General features: G+C 44.1%; 1 protein-coding gene across 1 annotated transcript; it reads left to right on the top strand.

Annotated features, from left to right (window-relative positions):
- Positions 1–218: 218 nt before the first annotated feature.
- On the top strand, positions 219–4,712 carry LOC102261020 (potassium voltage-gated channel subfamily C member 1). Its single transcript, XM_005876173.2, has 4 exons — positions 219–683; positions 961–1,175; positions 1,759–2,292; positions 2,531–4,712. Exons 1-4 carry the CDS (start codon positions 548–550, stop codon positions 3,350–3,352), a joined length of 1,707 nt encoding a protein of 568 aa, XP_005876235.2. The 5' UTR covers positions 219–547; the 3' UTR covers positions 3,353–4,712.
- The last annotated feature ends 15,387 nt before the right edge of the window (positions 4,713–20,099 follow it).

The following is a 20,099-nucleotide window of genomic DNA, read 5'->3' as shown; positions in this document are numbered from 1 at the left end:
AAAAAGAAAAAAATGAGTGGGTAGAAACAGCTAGATACAGCCAAGAGCACATCTGGCCTCCCAAGCTATCTTCCTCACTTCCCCCTCCCCCACTCCCTTTCCTCCTTTTCAGGCTTCTGATGAGAGGATTGTAGAAGAGCTGGGGAGAAAGTGGGGAATTAGAGTGGGGATGGGTGGGGGGAAAAGTTGTTCGAAATATTAACTGGTCCTGTGATGTGGCTTCTTGGCTGGAGCCTGACTACCTAACTTCCTGTTTTTCTTCCAGCTGCCTCCTCCCCTCCCTCTGCTCTGGGCTGGAACTAAGCTGGGGGAGGAAGGAGGAGCAGCAAAGTTGGCCAGGGTCTCTTGTCTGATTCCCTACAGGCTGGGGGCCAGGAAGCCCTTCCTAAACAAGCAGGCAGGAACACATATAGCCCTGAATCGGATTGTTGCCTCTCAGCCCTTGCTCCTCTGGCCACAGCAGGAACGGGAGGCTCCTGGAAAGCCCCAGCTCCTTGCCAGCTCTTCCATGAGCACACCCTGGTCCTGAGGCCTCTGAGATCTCTCCATGCAGGAGCAGTCAAGAACTCCGGAGGCAGCAGCAATGCTGGCCACACCACCCGCCCCACCGTCTCCAGCCCCCCTGCCTAGCCAGCCGCTGGTCCCTTCACTGCCAGTGTTCGTGGATCATGCAAAACAACCAAGTGAGTAAGGAAGGACTGACTGAGAGGTGAAAGGAATGGGAGGTGGGTGTGTGAGGTGTGATGTTCTCAGACTGGAGGTGGCTGCCTGTGCCCTCATCCTTTTTTGCCCTCAGGGACAAACATGGGAGGCCCCAACAGGCTGCTGGTTAGGGGGTATGGGACACTGAAATGTTGATCTGGGTAGGTGTTTTGACCACCCTGGTTTGCCTTTCTGTGCTCCTACCACCCTCTCTCTCTCCTCTGCCCCCACTCTCTTCTTGCCCCTTTTTGTTCCCAGGCAAGGAGCTCATTAAGCCCAAAGCAATTTTAGGGCGCCCAGTAGAGAGACCAACGGATGCTGCTGCTGCTGCTGCTGCTGCTGCTGCTGCTGCTGGTACTGCTGGTGCTTTTGGTGCTGTTGGTGCTGTTGGTGCAGTTGATGCAGTTGCTGCTGCTGCTGAGTGCCCAGGACCAGGTGCCAGGGAAGTCGGAATCAAAAATCATCGTTGTCAGGTCTGCCGACCCCCCAGCCAGTTTCTGAAGTCAGGCACTTCCTACTCCTTGTGGAGGCAAAGGGATCTCTAAGGCCCGCCAGCTTCCTCTGTCACTCCCATCTTCACTCCATTTCCTGCACTTAGCCTCCCTTGGCAGCTTCTCTTTTCACCTTCCCCCCTGTCTCCCCCACCCCGAGTTTTCAAAGTGTTAGAGGATTAAGAGATGCCCCTGTCCCCATCTTGCCCATTTAGTCTGTCATTGCCTGTCTGTGACTCCTCTGCTGTATACCATGGCACAATTGTTCTCTCAGAGTCACCAGGCATCTCCTAAGAGCCCCTGAAAGACATCTGTATCCAGGCTAGGCTGTTTTTTTCTCCTGGAATGGCTGGGCTCAGGAGAGACTCTGGCTAGTCACTGTGACTACACCTGAGAGTTGGCTGTCCTGATTCTCGAAGACCTAGGAGGAAGACACACCTCTAGCTCCTAGCCTAGGGTAGCCTCCCTTGGGTATCTGGGCTGCCACATCACTTCTGTGGTCCTCAGTTCTCTCCCTGCCCTGGCTAAGCCTTGTCCTAACCCCTGTCATCCCTCCTCTTGCCAGCGGATCCGAGCCAGCCGAGAAGCAGGCTCACAGTTTGCCATGGAGGGCTTGGATGATAAACTGATCCTGAACGTGGGGGGCATGCGCCATGAGACCTACATCAGCACTGTGCGGGCCTTTCCAGGCACCCGTCTCTACAAGCTGACCGAGCCACCCCCACCTGGCACCCCAGCTGCTCAGGGTCCACCAGTTCGAGAGTTTTTCTTTGACCGAAATCCTGAACTCTTTGGCTACGTGCTGGGTTACTACCGTACTCGGCAGCTGCACTGCCCTGCCAACGTTTGTCGGGATGTCCTAGAGGAGGAGTTGGCTTACTGGGGCCTGGCAGAAGCATCACTGGCACCTTGCTGCTGGCTCAAGCTGAGTGGCAAGGAGACCCAAACCCAGGACTTTCTGTCTTGGGAGGTCTGTGAGAATGCCCACATGGATGAACGCCTTTTGCTGAACCCCATTGGAGGCCAGGGACTGCGGAATGCTTGGAAGCCATGGCTCTGGGTGCTTCTTGACCAACCCCAATCTTCCTTAGGGGCCAAGGTAACTTATTAACAGTGTTGTAATGCCATGTTAAACACTCTTACTCCCAAAGGGCCCTGCCAAGATGCCACAATGTCCACACACTTGGCACAGTGCTTGGGCCCTGAACCTACAAACACCCAGGACAATTTGAGGGGATTCCCAAAAAAGGGAGGCAAAGAAGGGTGGGTGGGGTCCAGTTAGAGAAGTGGGGATGACTGTAAATGGGGGTACTTCTGACATGCCTCTTTTCCCCCAGTGCCTTTCCCTGATCTCCACACTCTTTGCCGTGTGTGCTCTGGTCATCTTCTTCCAGGAGACGGAGGTCCAGCTGGATTACTTCTCTGCCAACTTCACTCCTATGGGACATGGGGTAGGGGTTGGGGGAAACCATCAGCAGCAGCAGAACAATGGTCTTGTTTACCGCCGTGCCCCCCACCTACTCTACCTGGAACTGCTCTGTGCCCTTTGGTTTGGAACTGAGCTCTTTGCCCGGGCCATTTCCTGCCCTGATAAGGTGCGCTTCCTGTGTAGCCCTCTCAATCTAGCCGATATTTTCTGCCTTTTCCCTGTGCTGGTGGAATTGGTGGTGGGTGACAAGGCTGAACAGCAACCCCGTCTCAGCCTAACACTTGGGGCCATTCGTTCTCTCTATGTCCTCAAGCTGGTTCGTCTCCTGGGCTTCCTTGAAAAGTCCCTGGCCATGAGAGTCCTGGTTCACACCCTTCATTCTTCTTGGAAGGAGGTGTGTGCTTTTCTCCTGATTTGGGTAGCTGAGATCTTATTCTTTGGCTTTCTCTTCCTCTATGGGGAGCTCTTGGGCATGTCCACCCCAGGTCAGGGTGAGCCCCATTTTGGAGACATCTTTACATGTCTCTGGTGGACTGTCATAACTCTTACCACTGTTGGCTATGGAGACGTCTATCCCCTCTCTTCTCTGGGCCAGCTCACTGCTGCTGTCACAGCCACGATGGGCATGTGCACGGGTGTCTTGCTGGTGCCTGTGCTCCTTGTCCGTTTCCAACGCTATTATGCTGTAGCTCTGGCCCACCAGAAACTGAGGCCTAATGGCATCCTGTAATGGGCCCATTGGTCAAGAGGGGTGGACCCCACCATCGCTACCTTCCTCTTGCCAGTTTTTGGTTACAAGATAAGGATTTCTAAACCTGGATTTGGCAAAGAATCCTTCAAGAGAAGTCCCAGGTCATGGCAATCTCTGCTAGTCAGTATTAGCTAACATTAGCTTGAAGGGTAGACTCCCCATTATCAGGTGGGCATCCTGAAGGAAGGGGCTTAGGGGCAAGGCCAGCTAGGCCTCAGCTTCCCCCTGTCCCACACTAGGCTTTTCTCTTAATCCCAAAGTGACCAGGAATTATAGATGATAGTTCTTCCTGGATTGGTGCTATAACCCTCTCTCACCCAGTTCCCCACTCCCATCCCTTTCTCCCTTTCTCCCTTCCCCCCAACTAGACCATAGTTTAGATGGGGGACTTTTGAATGATAATAGTAATAAGATATTAACATCAGTCTCCTATGGATATCAATGGTGATTGGCTGTGGGTGTTAATAGCAACTGTCAGTGGATATCTGACAGCAACTGGTTATGAGTATTGATGGCAATCAGTATCAGCAGTGCCCAGGCATAGCCAGATTATAGCATTGATCCCCATACTGGCTATGGGACAAATGCTCCTTAGAGCCATAAGGAGGCCTTTGGAGCTTCTCATAAACTCCAAACAGATGTGGATCAGCCAGGTCTGAACCCGGGAAAGCACTCTAACTCCATGGCCTCCTCATTATCCCATTATATTTTTCCCCACTCCTTCCCTCTTTTCCCATCTCAGTGATATTTTTTTCATAGTATTTTAGATATAGTATTAACCATCATTAACCACAATATATTAGTCAATATTAACCATGCTATCTCAGATACAATAACAATATGTAGTCACTAATAGACGTGAAATATTATTGCTGCACATTGCATAAGTGGGATCGAGGAAATTGAATTTGTTGGCAACAAAAGGCAAGTGATTTCCACTTACAGATTTTTAAAAATATATTTTTGGATATACTCATTTACAATTCTTTTTAAAAATTTCCAAACACTTCAGTACCCACAATGGGTCTACCTCCAACCCTTGCTGCTATTGATTATTCCCTCCTTTCCACCTCGTGTCCTCCTTTTTCTACTACCTGTATGCTCTTCACTCCTGGCTTTTCTTGTGGTGCCAACAACCACGTTCCTCTCCTGAAACTGGCTTCCAGGAGGGAGAGAAGGGACCTCCTCAGGTCTGACTTCAAGCTTCTGGGGTGTCTGAGGAAGTGCTCCAGGCAACTGAGCTGAGCAGGGAGGTTTAATTGAACTCTCACTGTTGCTGAAGCTGTGAGCATAATTCTGTTTACAAAACTTTTAAATAAAATATCCTTTGAACTCTTCATTCCAGGGTTTATCTGTGATTTTGGGGGTAGAAGCTTATGGACATGAGCAGGGATAGGGTTGGTGTAATAAACTAATGACAAGATGTGTGGGCAAATTATTTGATAGGATAAAAACAATTTGCTATTTTTATTGTATCTGTTCCTCAGAATAAACTATTATTACACACCTTGATGAGAGAATAACTTTTTGTTTTTGGTGGGAACAAGGTGGGGTGGGGAAGGGGTCAGGCCCAGAAATTGAGGAAGTAAAATAAAAGACTTGCTGTCCCGTTTAGGGCATGGTAGTGGAAAACTTGGGCACTTATCAGAAGTAGGAGCTTGTGTGGGGAGAAGTTTCCATTTAAGAAACACTGAAAGAAGCCCAACAGGTGTGTCTTAGTGGTTTAGTGTTGACCTATGAACCAGGAGGTCACGGTTTGATTCCTGGTCAGGGCACATGCCCAGGTTGCAGGCTCAGTCCCCAGTAAGGGGCATGCGGAGGGTGGTTGATAAATGATTCTCTCTCATCATTAATGTTTCTCTCTTCCTCTCCCTCTCCCTTCCTCTCAGAAATCAACAAAAACATATTTAAAAAAATAAGCCTGTACGTAGCACTAGAAGGGATGATAGGGAAAGTGTTCTATTAAAAAAAAAAAGAACCAGGTAGAATGAATGTCAGGGCTGGGAAAAGCTTGGGAACTCATCAAGTCCAACCCCCTTTTGTTTCAGGTAGGGAAACTAAGGCCCAGAGAAAGGCTGGGACTAGGCCTTGGTTACACAGTGAATCAGGAGCAGAACTAGAACTGCAACCATCTTTGTCACACAATAAGGAACAGTTTTTCCCTTTGCATTTGGGTTGGATGGTCAGACATTTTAACTCAAGAAGAGGAGAAGGGATAGGGGAGTATAGATTTTCATGACCGGACTAGTCCTTCTATAATGAATCATTATGGAATGACAGTGATGAAAGGCTTAGTATATGCCTATTTATGTAATGAAACCCTATATTTGCATCTCTCCTAAGCCTCTAGCACATAATGCTCTGCAAGAATGAGTCCACAGATTATCCCAAATTTAGTGATACTCCAAGACTGAGTTAACAAATCCCCTAGACTTTAGGACCTTTCCTGAATGCTGAGTTTTCCCCAGTATTTAATCTCCTCATGATTTAGGTTGTCATTTCTATACTAAGGTCATCCTAGGTCTTTTGGCCAGGCATGAACTGCTTCTACTCCGAGGAGAGTAGGGAGTAGATGAGGATGCTGAAAAACACTTTAATTTGAGTAGCTTCTTCCATATCTTATGAAGAGTTCTTTGCCTCACATGTTAAAACTTCTCAGCCATGAAAATAACTCATTCTCATACTCACCTTCAGAGCACAATCACACTCCATCTTCAAACATTCATGCACATCCCCTCAAATGTGTAGGCAAATTATTCAATAAAGTAAAAAAGATTCTTTTACTTACTTTACCTGTGGCAGAGACCCCACTGACCATGAGCTCTATATAGGCCTGGGAAGTCTCTTGTTACTTACTGATGACTAGGAAGGAAAGTGCAATATCCCAGTACACACTACTATCTGGACCCCTCTTATTAGGACAGGGCCGGGAAATCTGTGTGCCAATTCTAGTCTATGTGTCTGGCCCTATCTGGTGAAACATCCAGTTGTCCCTCTGTGTTCCACTCTTGCCTCAGCTCTTCAGCAGTTGCCTCAGCAACTGCTGTCTAGTTGGGCCTGCACTTTCAGGTCAGACCTATAGAGGGCAACCACTGCTAGTTTATGAGAAATTATTCTGGGTGTGGCTTCCCCTCCCTTCACTTCCTTTTTCAGTGCCTGTAAAATTCTAGAACCTCTGTTAGAATCAGAGGGTGTGTTTAAATAACTCAAAGTTGGATTCCCTCATGACACAGATAGGGAAATTGATGCCCAGAAAAAGGAAGAGACCAGTCTAAACCCAGACAATGATTTATTCAGTGGTGTTAGAGCTAGAAGTCAGATTTCCTGAATCTCCGTCCAAAACTCTTGAAACACAGTGCTAAGCATCTAATGCAAATACCTCATTTTATAGTAGCAGAAATGAGGCCCAGGACAAAACTTGTCTAAAGTCATACAGTTGTGACAGAACTAGGACTCAAACCCAAGTATTCTAAATCTGGGAGTCCTGAAAGATAATGTTAGGCATCTAAATCATTCTGTATATTGAAGATGTAACGGGCTCAGAGAGGGAATGCAATTTGCCTGAAGTTGCAGAGTAAATTAGTTACAATCAGAAATAGAGCCCAAGGCTGAATGTAAAACTGGGACTGAATAAATTTTTAGGATTCTAACTTCCCATCTCTAAGAAACCCCAATAGCTTGGGGACTTGTTATCTCAGAATTAAATAGCAGAGGAGGGTTGAAGTTCTTGCTAAAGCTGGCTGTTTAGCTCTAAGGAGGCTGGAATTTGGGGCACAGTGTGTGTGTGTGTGTGTGTGTGTGTGTGTGTGTGTGTGTGTGTGTGTGTGTAGGAGGTGGCTCTGTGCACTCCTGTTCTGGCCTCCCTTCACAGAAGTAAAAACTCAACAAAAGGCTCACCTCATTTCTCCCCTTTCAAATCCTCTGGCTTTGAGAGTGAGAGGATGACTCACTGGGTGCCCACAGTCGCTGAGAACATAATTGCTAGCTGGGACATCACCATAGCACCCAGCCATCACATTTGCAGAGGGCTGCCTTGTTTTTGTCAAAGCTCTTTCCTATCCTTTATTTTAATTGAAACTGCTCCAAGCTCCAGGGAGCCAGATGAAGCATATATCATTAATACTTTTACAAAGAAGAAACGAATTTATGGGTGTTGGTGATGCGGGAACTCTTGACTGAGCAAGTTAACAACACACTAAGACTAAATCCCTTCATCCTTTGATTTCCAGGCTTCTGGAGTGTGGCATATAAATACCCAGAACCCCAGAGAAAGCATCAGTGTCCCTCAAGTGACCTGATGGAGGCTCTCTCCCTCATTTATTCATCATTGAGCTGCATCGAGACACTCTATTGAGCTTCCATTGGAGACGAAGGAGACCTAAATCCTGTCCTTGAGTGTTCTCAATCTGGATATCTATGGAGTCTCCAACTCACCCATCAGTAATCCTCAGTCTTCTCTTCTCCTAGCAAAATGCTCATGAAAAGTTCCTTTCAACTGATGGTGCTGAATCAGTTTTATAGTCTTCTCAGAGCACTTTATTATGAGTCAAGAGACCAGCATTCTAGTTCCAGTTCTTCCATAAATTGACTGTGTAATGGTGAGCCATTCCTTTCCTGTCTGTGAGCCTGTTTTCACATCTGTAAAATGATGAGTCAGAGGAGTTGAAAAAATGAGTATATGGTGGTTAAGAATCTCTGTCTCAGATCATCTAGGAAACGGAGAACCTTTGTGATCTGTGAGCAATGTCCTCTCTTTGGGTGAAAAGCTGGAGGGTAGGAACCAGTTAGCCTTGTTATGAGATCCTTCATCCTGCTGCCTTCCTCCTTAGCTCTGCGAGCCCTTTCTGAGGGGAGAGGTGGGGGATGGTTGATCTTCCCGAGACCCTCAGAGGGATATCATTTCTACCTCTACTCAACAACAACACTTAGCACTGGAGCTATTTTGGGTTGGAAGCTATTCAGCCAGATTCACACTCTAGGGCTGGGGTGGGGCAGAGAGAGTGAGATAGAATCAGAGGCAGTGAGATGTAGAAGAGAGAGAGGTTGAAAGGAAAAGGAAGAGAGACAGACTAGGAGAGACAGGAAGAGACAGAAAGACAGACAGAGAGACAGAAGATAGAAGGAAACAAAGAGGAGAGAGAGAGAAAAAACGATAATGATAGTGGACATACTTATTACCAGATGTATCATGGGAATAGCTGCATAAAACCCTTCATCTTACAATAATAAAATCCAGAACTGGAAGGATCCTTGAAAAAATCAAGGCCAGAAAGGGGTTGAGACTTGCTCATAGTCACACAAAAGCTAGTGGCGGTGCCAGGACTCAAGTCCATGACTAGAATAAGATAGCTCAAAAGAGGCTGGCCTGAGACTTCAGAGGCCTGGGATTTGTAAGTCTGTCTTTGCAGGACTATGACCAATGCAGTAACACAAGAAGAGTGCCAGCCCATTGTCTGCCCCAGAGGAGGCACTAGCATCAGAAGTTTCATTTTATCCTCCATCAGCTCTCCTTTGTGCACCAAGACACACACACCTGTGAAGGCTGAATGGTGTAAGTTCAGTTCTCTAATATAGTGCTTTTAATAGATTAGAGGCAGGCTTCATGGAGGAGGTAACTTTAGGGTTGGGCCTTGAAGGATAAGAACATTAAAATTTTTTAAATGTTAAAGATGTAGTCATCCTTCTAAAGAAATTCAAACAACCTAGTTAAATTTAAAGTGGGTAGTATATTGATAGGTAGAAAGGGAGTGGTTCTAGTTCAAGGGAATAGCACAGGGTGCAGGAAAGCATGGGGTGGGCATGGGTAGGGAGAGGGCAGAGGACATAAACAGGGGCAAGGAGCCCCTGGTATTATTTACCCCATGAATGCCAGGTGTCTGGGTTGGCTTGTGCTGACAGTGGAAAGGAAAGGAAGGATTTTGAGCAGGGACAAAGCAAGAACAGCGCTGAGCTCTAGAATGTTTCCCTCTAGCAGGCAGCCTCATGGAAGATGGATTAGTGAAAAGATACTGACATCAGGAAACCCTGATTAATGCTTTTTGCTATAGTCCAGACAACAAATAGGTAACAAGAGTCTGATGTGGTGAAGTGGGAGTGGGTATGGATGTAGTGGAGTGCAGGGTGGTTTTCTAAAGCTTCTATAGAAAACCATACACTATAGTATTTGAATTAGGACAATTGGGAGGAGGAAGGAGAAAGATGAGCAGGGAGTCAGAAAGTAGACCACCCCCTGCCCCAGAACTCCCAAATAAATAGCTGTCTTCTTCTAGCTTCTGGTTGGAGTGTGTGTGTGTGTGTGTGTGTGTGTGTGTGTGTGTGTGTGTATCTTTCGTGTGTATATCAATGGCTCTTGAGTGTGTGTATGTGTGTTACTTTGTGTTTCTCAGTGTGTGTGTGCAGCCTCCTGCATCTGCATATGGATCTAAATGCATCTATATTATCTCTGTGTGTTTCATCTAATCCATGCTGTGGTTAAACTGATTGGCTAACAGAATGACTTCACATTGCGTTGTGCATCTTTGGGTACAGGAATAGGCATATTTTCCCTAAATGTGTCTCTGAATTCTACTTGATTGGTTAATAGAGTTATTTCAAATTCCCTGTACTCCATGGCACAGCTATGGCTGAAATCCAATTACTGCTGACTGCAGAAATTACCATAATACATTTGGCTTGATTTTCCAGACAGTAATTTAGAACCCCACCACCTCTCCACGCAAATCTATCCAGCTAAATGAGACCGGAATTTGGAAATTCTTTTGCAAACAAAACTCTGTCCCAATAAGAGCTCTCTGCTGCCTTGTAAAGGGAATGGGAAGGAAGTTGCAGCCCTGAAGAACCCCAGACCCCTTATTATGGTTTAATTCTGCCTAGAGACAGAGGTATGGGTTCCACACTGTCTTTAGGTCTCCTACAGAATTCAGGCCCTTCTCTTTCATTTTCTTTCCATTCCAATCTGTGAAATGGGGAGTGTTATCACCATGCTTTCTTCTAATTCCCAGAAGCCACCAGCTCTACCAAGCACAGTAGGTTCTCAATAAATATTTGTTGCCTTTAATTGAATTATGGTTGTCTAAGCCAAGGTCCAAAGAAAAAGAGGAATTTACCCAAGCTCTCAAAGAGAATTATAGCTTGAATCTTGGTTCTGAATTTCCCGTTAAAAGCTCTTGCAACTATATTATTCTGTCTCAATATAGCTCAGGTTCAGACCTCTAGCAGTAGATGGCTTATGCTGCATTGACCAGTTGTGTGACTGGGACCAGTCCCTTTCTCCTCTCTGAGCCTCACTGCTCTCATCTACACCATGGAAAGATTAGGCCATTAGGTCTTGAAAGTGCCCTTACAGTGCTATTTCTAGGAATTTGTGACCAACACTGACAAAAATCTGTATGCTATTTGGTGGGGAGGAATCAGTTAGAGCTTGTCTCGGACACTATGTCATATACTCCTCCTCCTCTTCTGACTCAAAATCTCTGTTAAAAGAAGTAAAATAACTTTTCCGGTTTGGGAAATCTTGCTCTGGCCCATAAGCCACTGCGCCTCTGGGAAGTGGGACGGCATGTCCAGCATGCAGCCTCCAATGCCTTATAGGGCTAGAAAGGCCTAACTGACTGGCTGGGCAGGTGGGGAATGGTTGGCTGGGAGAAATTCTCCAGTTCCGGAGGATCTAACCCTGAGGGCAACTGCCACTCAGCCTTGGGCATGTTGGCAGGCTGGGCTAAACAAGTGTGTTCTGGAAAGGCCAGGAATGATGTCATGGGACGCTTTGGGCTGCAACAACAGGAAACCACTGAGTGTTTACATTGGCTAGCAGAGCCCAGGCGGCCTGTTTTTTTTCTTCACTTCCTCAGTCTATCTGTTTCCTCTGATTCAAATACTATGAAGAGAGACTCACTGCCCAGGCCAGGGAAAGCGGAAGGGAGGCCCCCAGGAGAAACAGCCTCCTTCCCAGCCCAGAGGGCTAGATGATTGGTAGGAAAGGCCAGCTTTACTCTAGCTGGGGCATTGCCTAGGTCAAACCTTAGGGTAGGGAAAGCAAGGTAGTTAGGAGATGCTTTGAGCACTACAGTTCCATGGAAAACAACTTTAGAATTCTCATTAAGACTGAAGTTCTAGACATAGCCGGTTTAGCTCAGTCGATAGAGTGTTGGCCTGCAGACTAAAGGGTCCTAGGTTCAAATCCGGTCAAGGGCACATGCCCAGTTTGTGGGCTCAATCCCCAGTTGGGGACGTGCAGGAGGCAGCCGATCAATGATTCTCTCATCATTGATGTTTCTATCTCTCTTTCCCTCTCCCTTCCTCTCTGAAATCAATAAAAATATATTTAAAAAAACAAAAATACATGAAGTTCTAAACCTAAAAGTCATTTTGGTCCTCTCCTTAGATCAAATCAGTCGCTAGGTATTATGAATGCAATGTATTTGAATCCTGTTAATCAACAATGGATTTTTGTGCAAAGTGTTGTATAGTACTGTGTATGTGTTTGTATAGGTAGATAATACAGGCAGTGGGGGGATACAAAAATGAAAAAGATAGTTCTTACCCTCAAGAAATTGACAATAGAGTGATAAAGTGGCAGTGGGATGTCCTTCATCTGTTCTGTTGTCTTTATCTCCAAGGTTATTGCCCCAGTTCAGGACCCTCTTTATTTGCTACCTGTATAACAGTCTCTTAATGGGTTTCCATGTTTCCAGTCTTTCCCCCTCCAATGCCTCCTTCATACTTATACTGGAGTGACTGATCTACCTCTCCAGCCCCACTCTCTTCCATCAAGACTCCTAGGTAGCATTACAGGGTGGCTCAGAATGTGATCTTTGTGCCAAGCAGAACTGGGTTTGAATGCCTACCTTATCACTCACTATTGGCTGTCTGAAAGTGGCCAGTGGCTTTGCCTTCCCAAATCCCTACTTCTCTAGCTTCACTTTTGTTTTAATTGGCTAAATGAGGATAATGACTATCTTATAGGGCTGTTGTGAACATTAAATGAAATAATGTATGTATGGTGCCCAGTGCAGAGTTAGCAGTTGATAAATGGCAGCTCTAATAACTATCCTTCAGATGTACCATGTCCTTTTCTATTTATCTTCTTATTGACATCTGTAATAGGAGCTTTTCCCTTAAAGAGTACTGCAACTGGTAGGGCAGAGACATAATCGAGAGCAGTGCAATCACCCTACTGAGGCAAGTGAGGGGAAACAATGTACCCAAGGTTGCACAAAAAATGAATTCCAGAGTTATGGCTAGAACCACTACTACAACTAGAAGGAAGATTCTCCAGAATCCTAGCCCAGTGATGGTTTCAGTGTACCATGCTGAAATCACATAACACCAACTGTTGAACCAAACCCTGAGCCCTGAAGAGTTATCAACAGGTAATGTTATTTTTCTCTGAGTGACCGGGGGCAGGGAAGTGTGTGCACACATGCATCCACACGTATTAACTCATTTCATCTTTAGAGCAATTCTTTAAGGTAAGTACTATCAGTAGGCCCATTTAATAGATTAAAAGATGGCCTATGTTATCTGGCTAAGGTCACACAGCTGTAAGTGACAGATCCAGGATATAAATCTAAGTAACCTGACTCTAAACTGATGAGCACTTGAAATGGGGTTTATTGTGACTAAGGAACTTACTTTTTAATGATTTTATTTTAATAAATCTAAAGTTAAAGTTTAATAGCCACTTGAAGCTAGTGGCTACCATATTGGACAGAGAAGCTATAGGCTATATTGTTTCTCCAGACTCTAGGAGGATAAGAATCATATTTAATAAACTGTGTGTCATGACAGTGCCCCACACAATGCACAACACATATGTTATGTTCAAATTCAGCTAAGTTAGAAAGCTCTTGACATTTATGCAAGATGGGAGTCTACACTATGGCAGTCACCGTCAGTAAGGACAGAAGGGGATCTATTTGAGAGATTGTTATCATCATCATCACCATTTTCATAGATAGCTAATAGGTAATAAATACTATGTGCTAGGCAACTGTTCTAAGTGTTCTACCTGGATACATTCATTTGATCCTCACAACAACCTTATGAAGTAGGCATAGATGCTATTATCATCATTCCCATTTTGCAGGGGAAGGCACTGAGGCACAGAAAGTTTAAATGACTAGTAAATTTTAGACCCAGGATATAAATCAGAGGTTTCTGAAAGCTGGTTTCAGAATCCAGTCTCTTAACCATTACTCTATACTGTGCATAAGTTAGCATCTGTGGGGCTCAGTGTTGGGTTAGGTGTGGGGGCTAAGAGCAATCGAAGATCAGTATGTGTTCCTTGGTCAGGGAACACTGGAGAAGAGGAACAGATATACAGGAAGCAATATGAAAACATTGCTTTGGTGCATGGTAGGGTTGTGGTACATGTGGGACTTCCAGGGTAAGCTACCAAGTAGATGGTTGACCATGTGAGTTTGGAGCTCAGAGGAGAGTACAGGGCTAGAGATAGAACTGTTGGAAGTAATCAGAATAATAATGGTAATTAAAGTCACAGAAATAGATTGTGATCTCCCGGGGACATGTGTGTTGTTAACAGAGGTCAGAAAACACTATGCATCAACATGAAGGAGAGATTCTCTGATGGTGGAATTTAATGTAGAATATATAGGCTCCTTTTGAAGATTGATGCAGATAAGCAAGAAATAAAAGGAGCAAGGACTGAATCTTTTCCCCTATTGGGTAAACTTTCCTGGTTTCTCCCAAACCTGCTCTTCCCCAGTGGTCTCTAACTCAGACTATGGCTCCACCATCAACACAATTAGACAAACCCCAAACCTGGGGGTTATCTCTGACCTTTCCATCTCCATTGCCTCACATATATAATCTATTATCAAGGTCTAATGACTCTTTTTCCAAAATATATCCTAAACCTGACCTCTTTTCCCCATCTCTACCACCACTGCTCTGATCTAAGCTAGGATACTTTTTGGCCTGTATGACTGAAGTAGCCTCTTTTCTGGTCTTCTTGTTTCCATCCTTTCCTCCTTACAGTCAATTTTCAACTCAACATCCAGAATGATAATATTAAAACAAAAGTTCATGTTTCTTTTCTGCTCATAATTGGCCCTGGGTCCCCCAGCATATTCAGGACTTAAAAAATTCTATTCAAGATGCCCTAGCTTCTCTTCTGTGCTTCAGACTAAAGTTTGACATCTCCATTTGGATGTCTCACTGGTAAACCAAAGACAACTAAAACAGAACTTTTGTTTCCTTCCACCCCAAACCTTGTTCCTCCATAATCTTCCCAGCAAAGAAAGATGACATCACTATATATCCAGGTGGCAAGTCAGAAACCTAAGATTTGTCTTTGTTTCCTCTTTATCATCCCATAGCCATCCAGTCTATCAGCAAGTCTTGCTACACTCAGAATATATCTCTAATATATCCACATCACTCCTCATTTATTTCCCACCAATCAGGTCATTATCTCTTGCCTGTACAACTGCCCTAGCCTCCTAATAGGTCTCCCTGTTTCTACCCCTGACCTTCTACAACCCATTCTATACTAGGAAGCCAGAAGATTTTTTGTAAAACATAGATCATGTAATTACCCTACTCAAACCCTATAAAGGCTTCTCATCACATGAGGACCATGAGCCAAATTCTTTATAATAGCCCATAAGGCTCTACATGATCAGTCCCCTGCTAGTCTCTCCAATCCCAATTCCTACTATTCATTTCCTTTCTCACCTCAATCCAGCCATGCTTATTTTTTTGATCTTTAAAGAGTCTCTTTGGTAGAGAGTTAGCTCTACCAAACTGTCCTTCCCTGAGGTTCAGTCTAAAGTTCATTGCTACATTTTCTCTTTGCTTGTCACCTGATTCACTCCTTCAGTCTCAGATGGGCATTGGCTCTAAGAGATTCCCTCTACCCTCCCAAACTAAGAAATTCTTTTTGTATGCCACTCTTAAAGCACCCTCCCCTCTTTTTTCCCCCACAGCATTCACCCCAAGTTCAATTATTAGAGTGATTATCAACTTAATGATTATATTTTAAGCTCCACAATGATAGATATTATCTGTCTTAGAACTCTATCCTACATTTCTAACGTAGTGCCTGAAATATAGTATTCACTCACTTGCTTATTCATTCAAAACAGAAAAAACCCTTGCTCTCATGGAGCTTACATTTCAGTGGGATACACAGTGAGTGGCAGGTATTATATTTGATATTTATTGGATCTGTGTTTTTGATCCTGTGTAGAACTGAGTTTATTTATTTATTCAACATCTATTGAGTATTTTCAGTGAATCAAGGACTTTTGCATCCTCTCATTTAATCCTGTGAAAGAGATACCACCATTAACCCCATATCTAGGACAGAGTAACTGAGGTCAGAAAGATTTAGCAACTTACCTTAAGTCACACAACTAATAAGGCATCAAATGCAGGCAGTTTGACCACAAAGCCTGCTAGCTTACTCATCACACCACAACACAATACTTTTGACACATCACTTCTGGACCTAAAATGATACACAGAAACATCTGTATGACCCTAACCCTGAGAAAGACCTTGAGAAAATGCAGACACATAGAATGCTCTCAGCCTAGACCAGGCCTGATATGGCCCCTGTTGCACTCTCCATCTCTCATAGTGATAGTGTAGACATTATAATTGGTTTCTATTTGACAGATGGGAGAAAGAGAGTCAAAGGATCAGGGAGTCACCTGAGCACACATTGGTAATGAAGAAAGACCCTGGTACCCAAGGGATCATGGAATAGGGCACTGGGGGATAACTCTAGGAAGAGGGAGGACAGTGGTAGCTATAGAACAAGTACTCAATTGTCATTCTAAATCTTGGGCTCCTGGGGAAAATCTGCCTCCATGCCTTTATATGAACCTTCTTCTCCCATTACTCTCTACTCTGAGCAGAGTATGTGGAAGTTAGCAGGCAGAAGAGATGATTCTGTGGTTCACCCTTTCCCACCATAAAAGCATGTACAGGGGAAAGACTACAACACTGAAATGGGGCCAAAGTGCAAAGACAGGTAAAAGTAGGCTTAGTTCTACCAAACTGGCCTTCCCTGAGATCCATGGCAGAGCTTTTTTTGCACACCCACCTTCTGCTAAATGACTGCAAATGCCACAGGATAGAGGAGACAGACAAAGGAAAGGAGATGGAATTGGCAATTCCTGAGTATGGCCTGGGCTAGGCTTGTCAGTGATAATGAGACTGTGTGTGGTGTTTGTACGTGGGTGGAATGAAGACAACGTGGCATAGAATCAGAGCAGGTCTGGGAGGGGAGTAGATATGGAGTGGAATGTGGCAGAATGAGTGAAGAATCTCAGATTAGATTTGTTGCCAGAACAGTGTTACCATGTATTTCTGAGAAGCATGTTCATACAGGGGTGGGTGAGTAGGAGATGGGTAGGAGGCATAGCTTATCATATTCACAGTCTGTGCAGGCACACGTGTATGTGTGTGAAGTCAGGGGAGGAGGAGTTGTGTCATTGTCTTTGTAATCTGTCTAGATGTGCATGTCAGTTTCTGTGTGATATTCAAGGAATATAGACAATATGTCTGAGGGAGATGTTATAGGTAAGGTGTGCAAGAGAAACATGGAGAGGATTGTGCAATGTTTGGGTTATCTTTTTTATTACATTTATTGGGGTGACATTGGTTAACAAGATTATATATGTTTGTTTTTCTTGTTTGATAATTTGTTGCTTTCAGTTTTATATTACACATGTGAGTGAAATCATATGGTTCTTAACTTTTTCTGTCTGACTTATTTAGGTTAGCATGATATTCTAAAGATCCATCCATGTTGTCGTAAATGGCAGTATTTTATATTTTCTTATAGCTGGGTAGTATTCCATTGTATATATGTACCATGTCTTTTTTATGCAATCATCTATTGAAGGAAACTTTGGTTGTTTCCATGTCTTGGACACTGTGAATAATGCTGCAATGAACATAGGAATGCATATGTCTTTGTGAATAAATATTTTCAAATTTTGGGAGATTGACTTTTAAAATTCAGCATAATTCTTTTGGGGTCCATCTAAACTGTTGTATTAATACTTTATTCCCTTTTTATTGCGGAGTACTAGTCCATCCTATGATATGCCACATTTTGTTTAACCATTCACCCATTGAAGGACATTTGAATAGTTTCTGGTTTGGGGCTATTATGAATAAAACTATTATTAACATTCATGTACAGGTTTTTGTGTGGGCAGAAATTTTCATTTGTCTGGGATAAATGCACAAGAGTTCAATTGGTGGGTTATATGGTAGTTGCATTGTTAGTTTAACAAAAAACTGCCCAACATTTTGAGAGCTATGCTTTTTTGCATTGCCACCAGCAATGTGTATATGAGTGATTCAGTTTCTTCATATCATTATCAGCATTTGGTGTTGTACTCTATTTTATTGTATACATTCTGGGGTTAATAGTGATATCTCATTGTATGACCTGAGCAATTTTATAGTGTCCACCTTAATGGGGTTCATGTGAGAGAGTTCATGTGTGTAAAGTGTCTGGTATCTTACCTAATAATAGAAAAACATGCAAATTAACCATCCCTCCGCTACGCTTACCAGCCAATCAGGAGAGTATGCAAATTAACCCCAAAAAAGATGGTGGTTAATTTGCATACATAGGGGCAAAGCGGCGGAGCGAAGACTGAAGGCTCCGGCCAGAGCGAAGGCCTGGGTCCCGGGTGCTGGAGGAAAACCGGTGCCGGCAGCCAGGGGAAGAAAAGGCCTATTGCATGAATCTCTTCATGCAATGGGCCTCTAGTAGTTAGATAAATGTCAGCTATAATTATTATTACAAAAAATGGAGATAATATGCTCTTCATTCTCATAATATTCATTATCTTATGGAAGACAAAGACATGGAAACAAATAATGTCAATCTAGGTTTCTAAATGGAGGAGGCATGAACCAGAAATTATGGGATCCCATACGGGGGATGGAGAATGACCAGGGAAGATTTCCCAAGGAAAGTGATCTTTAGCTAAGCCTACAAGAATAAGTTGCTTTAATTAATCAACTTAGGGAAGGGTGCCATGGATACATTTTAGGCAGAGAGTACATACATGTAGGGTGTGGTGGCCAGCATTTAATATGACTGTAGGTCAGGGAGATAGGGATGGAAAAGAGCCAGAGATGAGGCTGGGAAGAAGGTGGTGAAGGATTAAGCCAGGATTTACGTACTACAAAAAGTAGTTCAGAATCAACGTTACAGGCACTGGGGAGCCACAGAATCCCCAAGAGTTACATTTTGCCAGGTTGGAGACTTTCTTGGTGCCTCTCAGCTCCTAGGACTTCCTGCCCAGACTCCCACTGGCAAGAAGGTGTCTACTTCCTGGATCCCTGGTGGGCTGGCCATGCTCCCATTTCAAGGGTTTCTGTTATAAAAGCTTTTTTACATATTGGACACATTTACAATTCTTCTCTAACCCATCACTGAACAAAGCCCAAGCATGGCCACAAACACTTAATTAATTACAGCTTAGTTTTTATTAAGACAAAAACCTCAGATTTGCATTCTTTAATTCCTTGTTCCAGTTTACTCTGTTTTTCCCCAGTCCTTTGTCTTTCTTGCTCTGTCTTCCTGTTACTACCCTAGTGAAATTCAGAGAGCCTTGGTTGCCACATTTGTACCAGGAGATGGTCTGATATTCCCTAAAGCTATTTGTAATAATAGGAACTCTTCTCACACTTGTAGTTTCTAATGGTTTATTCTCCTGGTAATTTCATGAGAACTCTAGCACAATGAGTATTAGTTCCATTTTACTAAGAAGGAGGTTGAATTTCAGAAAGGTGAAGTCACTACCCAAGGTCACACATTTCAAGGTCAGTGTTGGGCCTTAAACCTATGTGGTTCTATGCCTTACTTCTTCTGCATCTTCTTGGCTAAACGTCTTTACTTTCTCTCCCCCCCGCCCCTTCCTGACCCCATCCTTACAATCCCCAAATGAGAGGTTTTTGCTAAAAAATTTCTAGTTCTTATCCAGAAACCCTGGGTAAAGATAACTGAGATGAGGCAGTCAACGAGGTATCCAAACAGGCCCAGAAGGGGAGCATGTCCTTCCCATTACCCTACACTAACACCCAGTACCATGGTGGCAGGTGAGGTGAAGACCTTTACAGGCCCCAAATGATGGACAAATTGTGGTTTCCCTGCCCATATATAATTCAAAATAAAAACAATAATAAGCCATTGAGCCTGGCCAGTGTGACTCAGTAGTTGAGCATCGACCCATGCATCAGGAGGTCACTGGTTTGATTCCTGGTCAGGACACATGCTTGGGTTGTGGGCTTGGTCTCTGGTGGGGGGCATGCAGGAGGCAGCCAATCAATGCTGATGTTTCCCTCTCATCGATGTTTCTATCTCTCTGTCCCTTCCTCTCTCTCTAAAATCAATTGAAAACATTAAAAAATAAGCCATTAAAATCAATATAAAGAAGTTTATTAATATTCTGATATCTCTTATAATGACTGATTTGAAGTCTTTTAAAATATCAACTAGAAAACAGTTCCCATATTGGGGGCCATTTTGTGCACTTGTATTGAGGGTGACTATTTATTGGCCTATCTGCAGTACACTGTGAGTGTGAGTTTCTGATGACAGCACTGTGCAAATATGAGGGCTGCTTGATCTCACTGCCACATTTTCTTTGATCTCTCTGTCTGTTGTGGCCTCTAGGGGGCCCTGTCAACTCCCACCCCTGAGGTATTGGGTTCCATAAGGAATACCTCC

The sequence above is a fragment of the Myotis brandtii genome, unplaced genomic scaffold, assembly GCF_000412655.1.
Source record: "Myotis brandtii unplaced genomic scaffold, ASM41265v1 scaffold480, whole genome shotgun sequence".
Lineage (NCBI taxonomy): Eukaryota > Metazoa > Chordata > Mammalia > Chiroptera > Vespertilionidae > Myotis > Myotis brandtii.
This window is presented reverse-complemented; position numbering and strand designations above follow the sequence as displayed.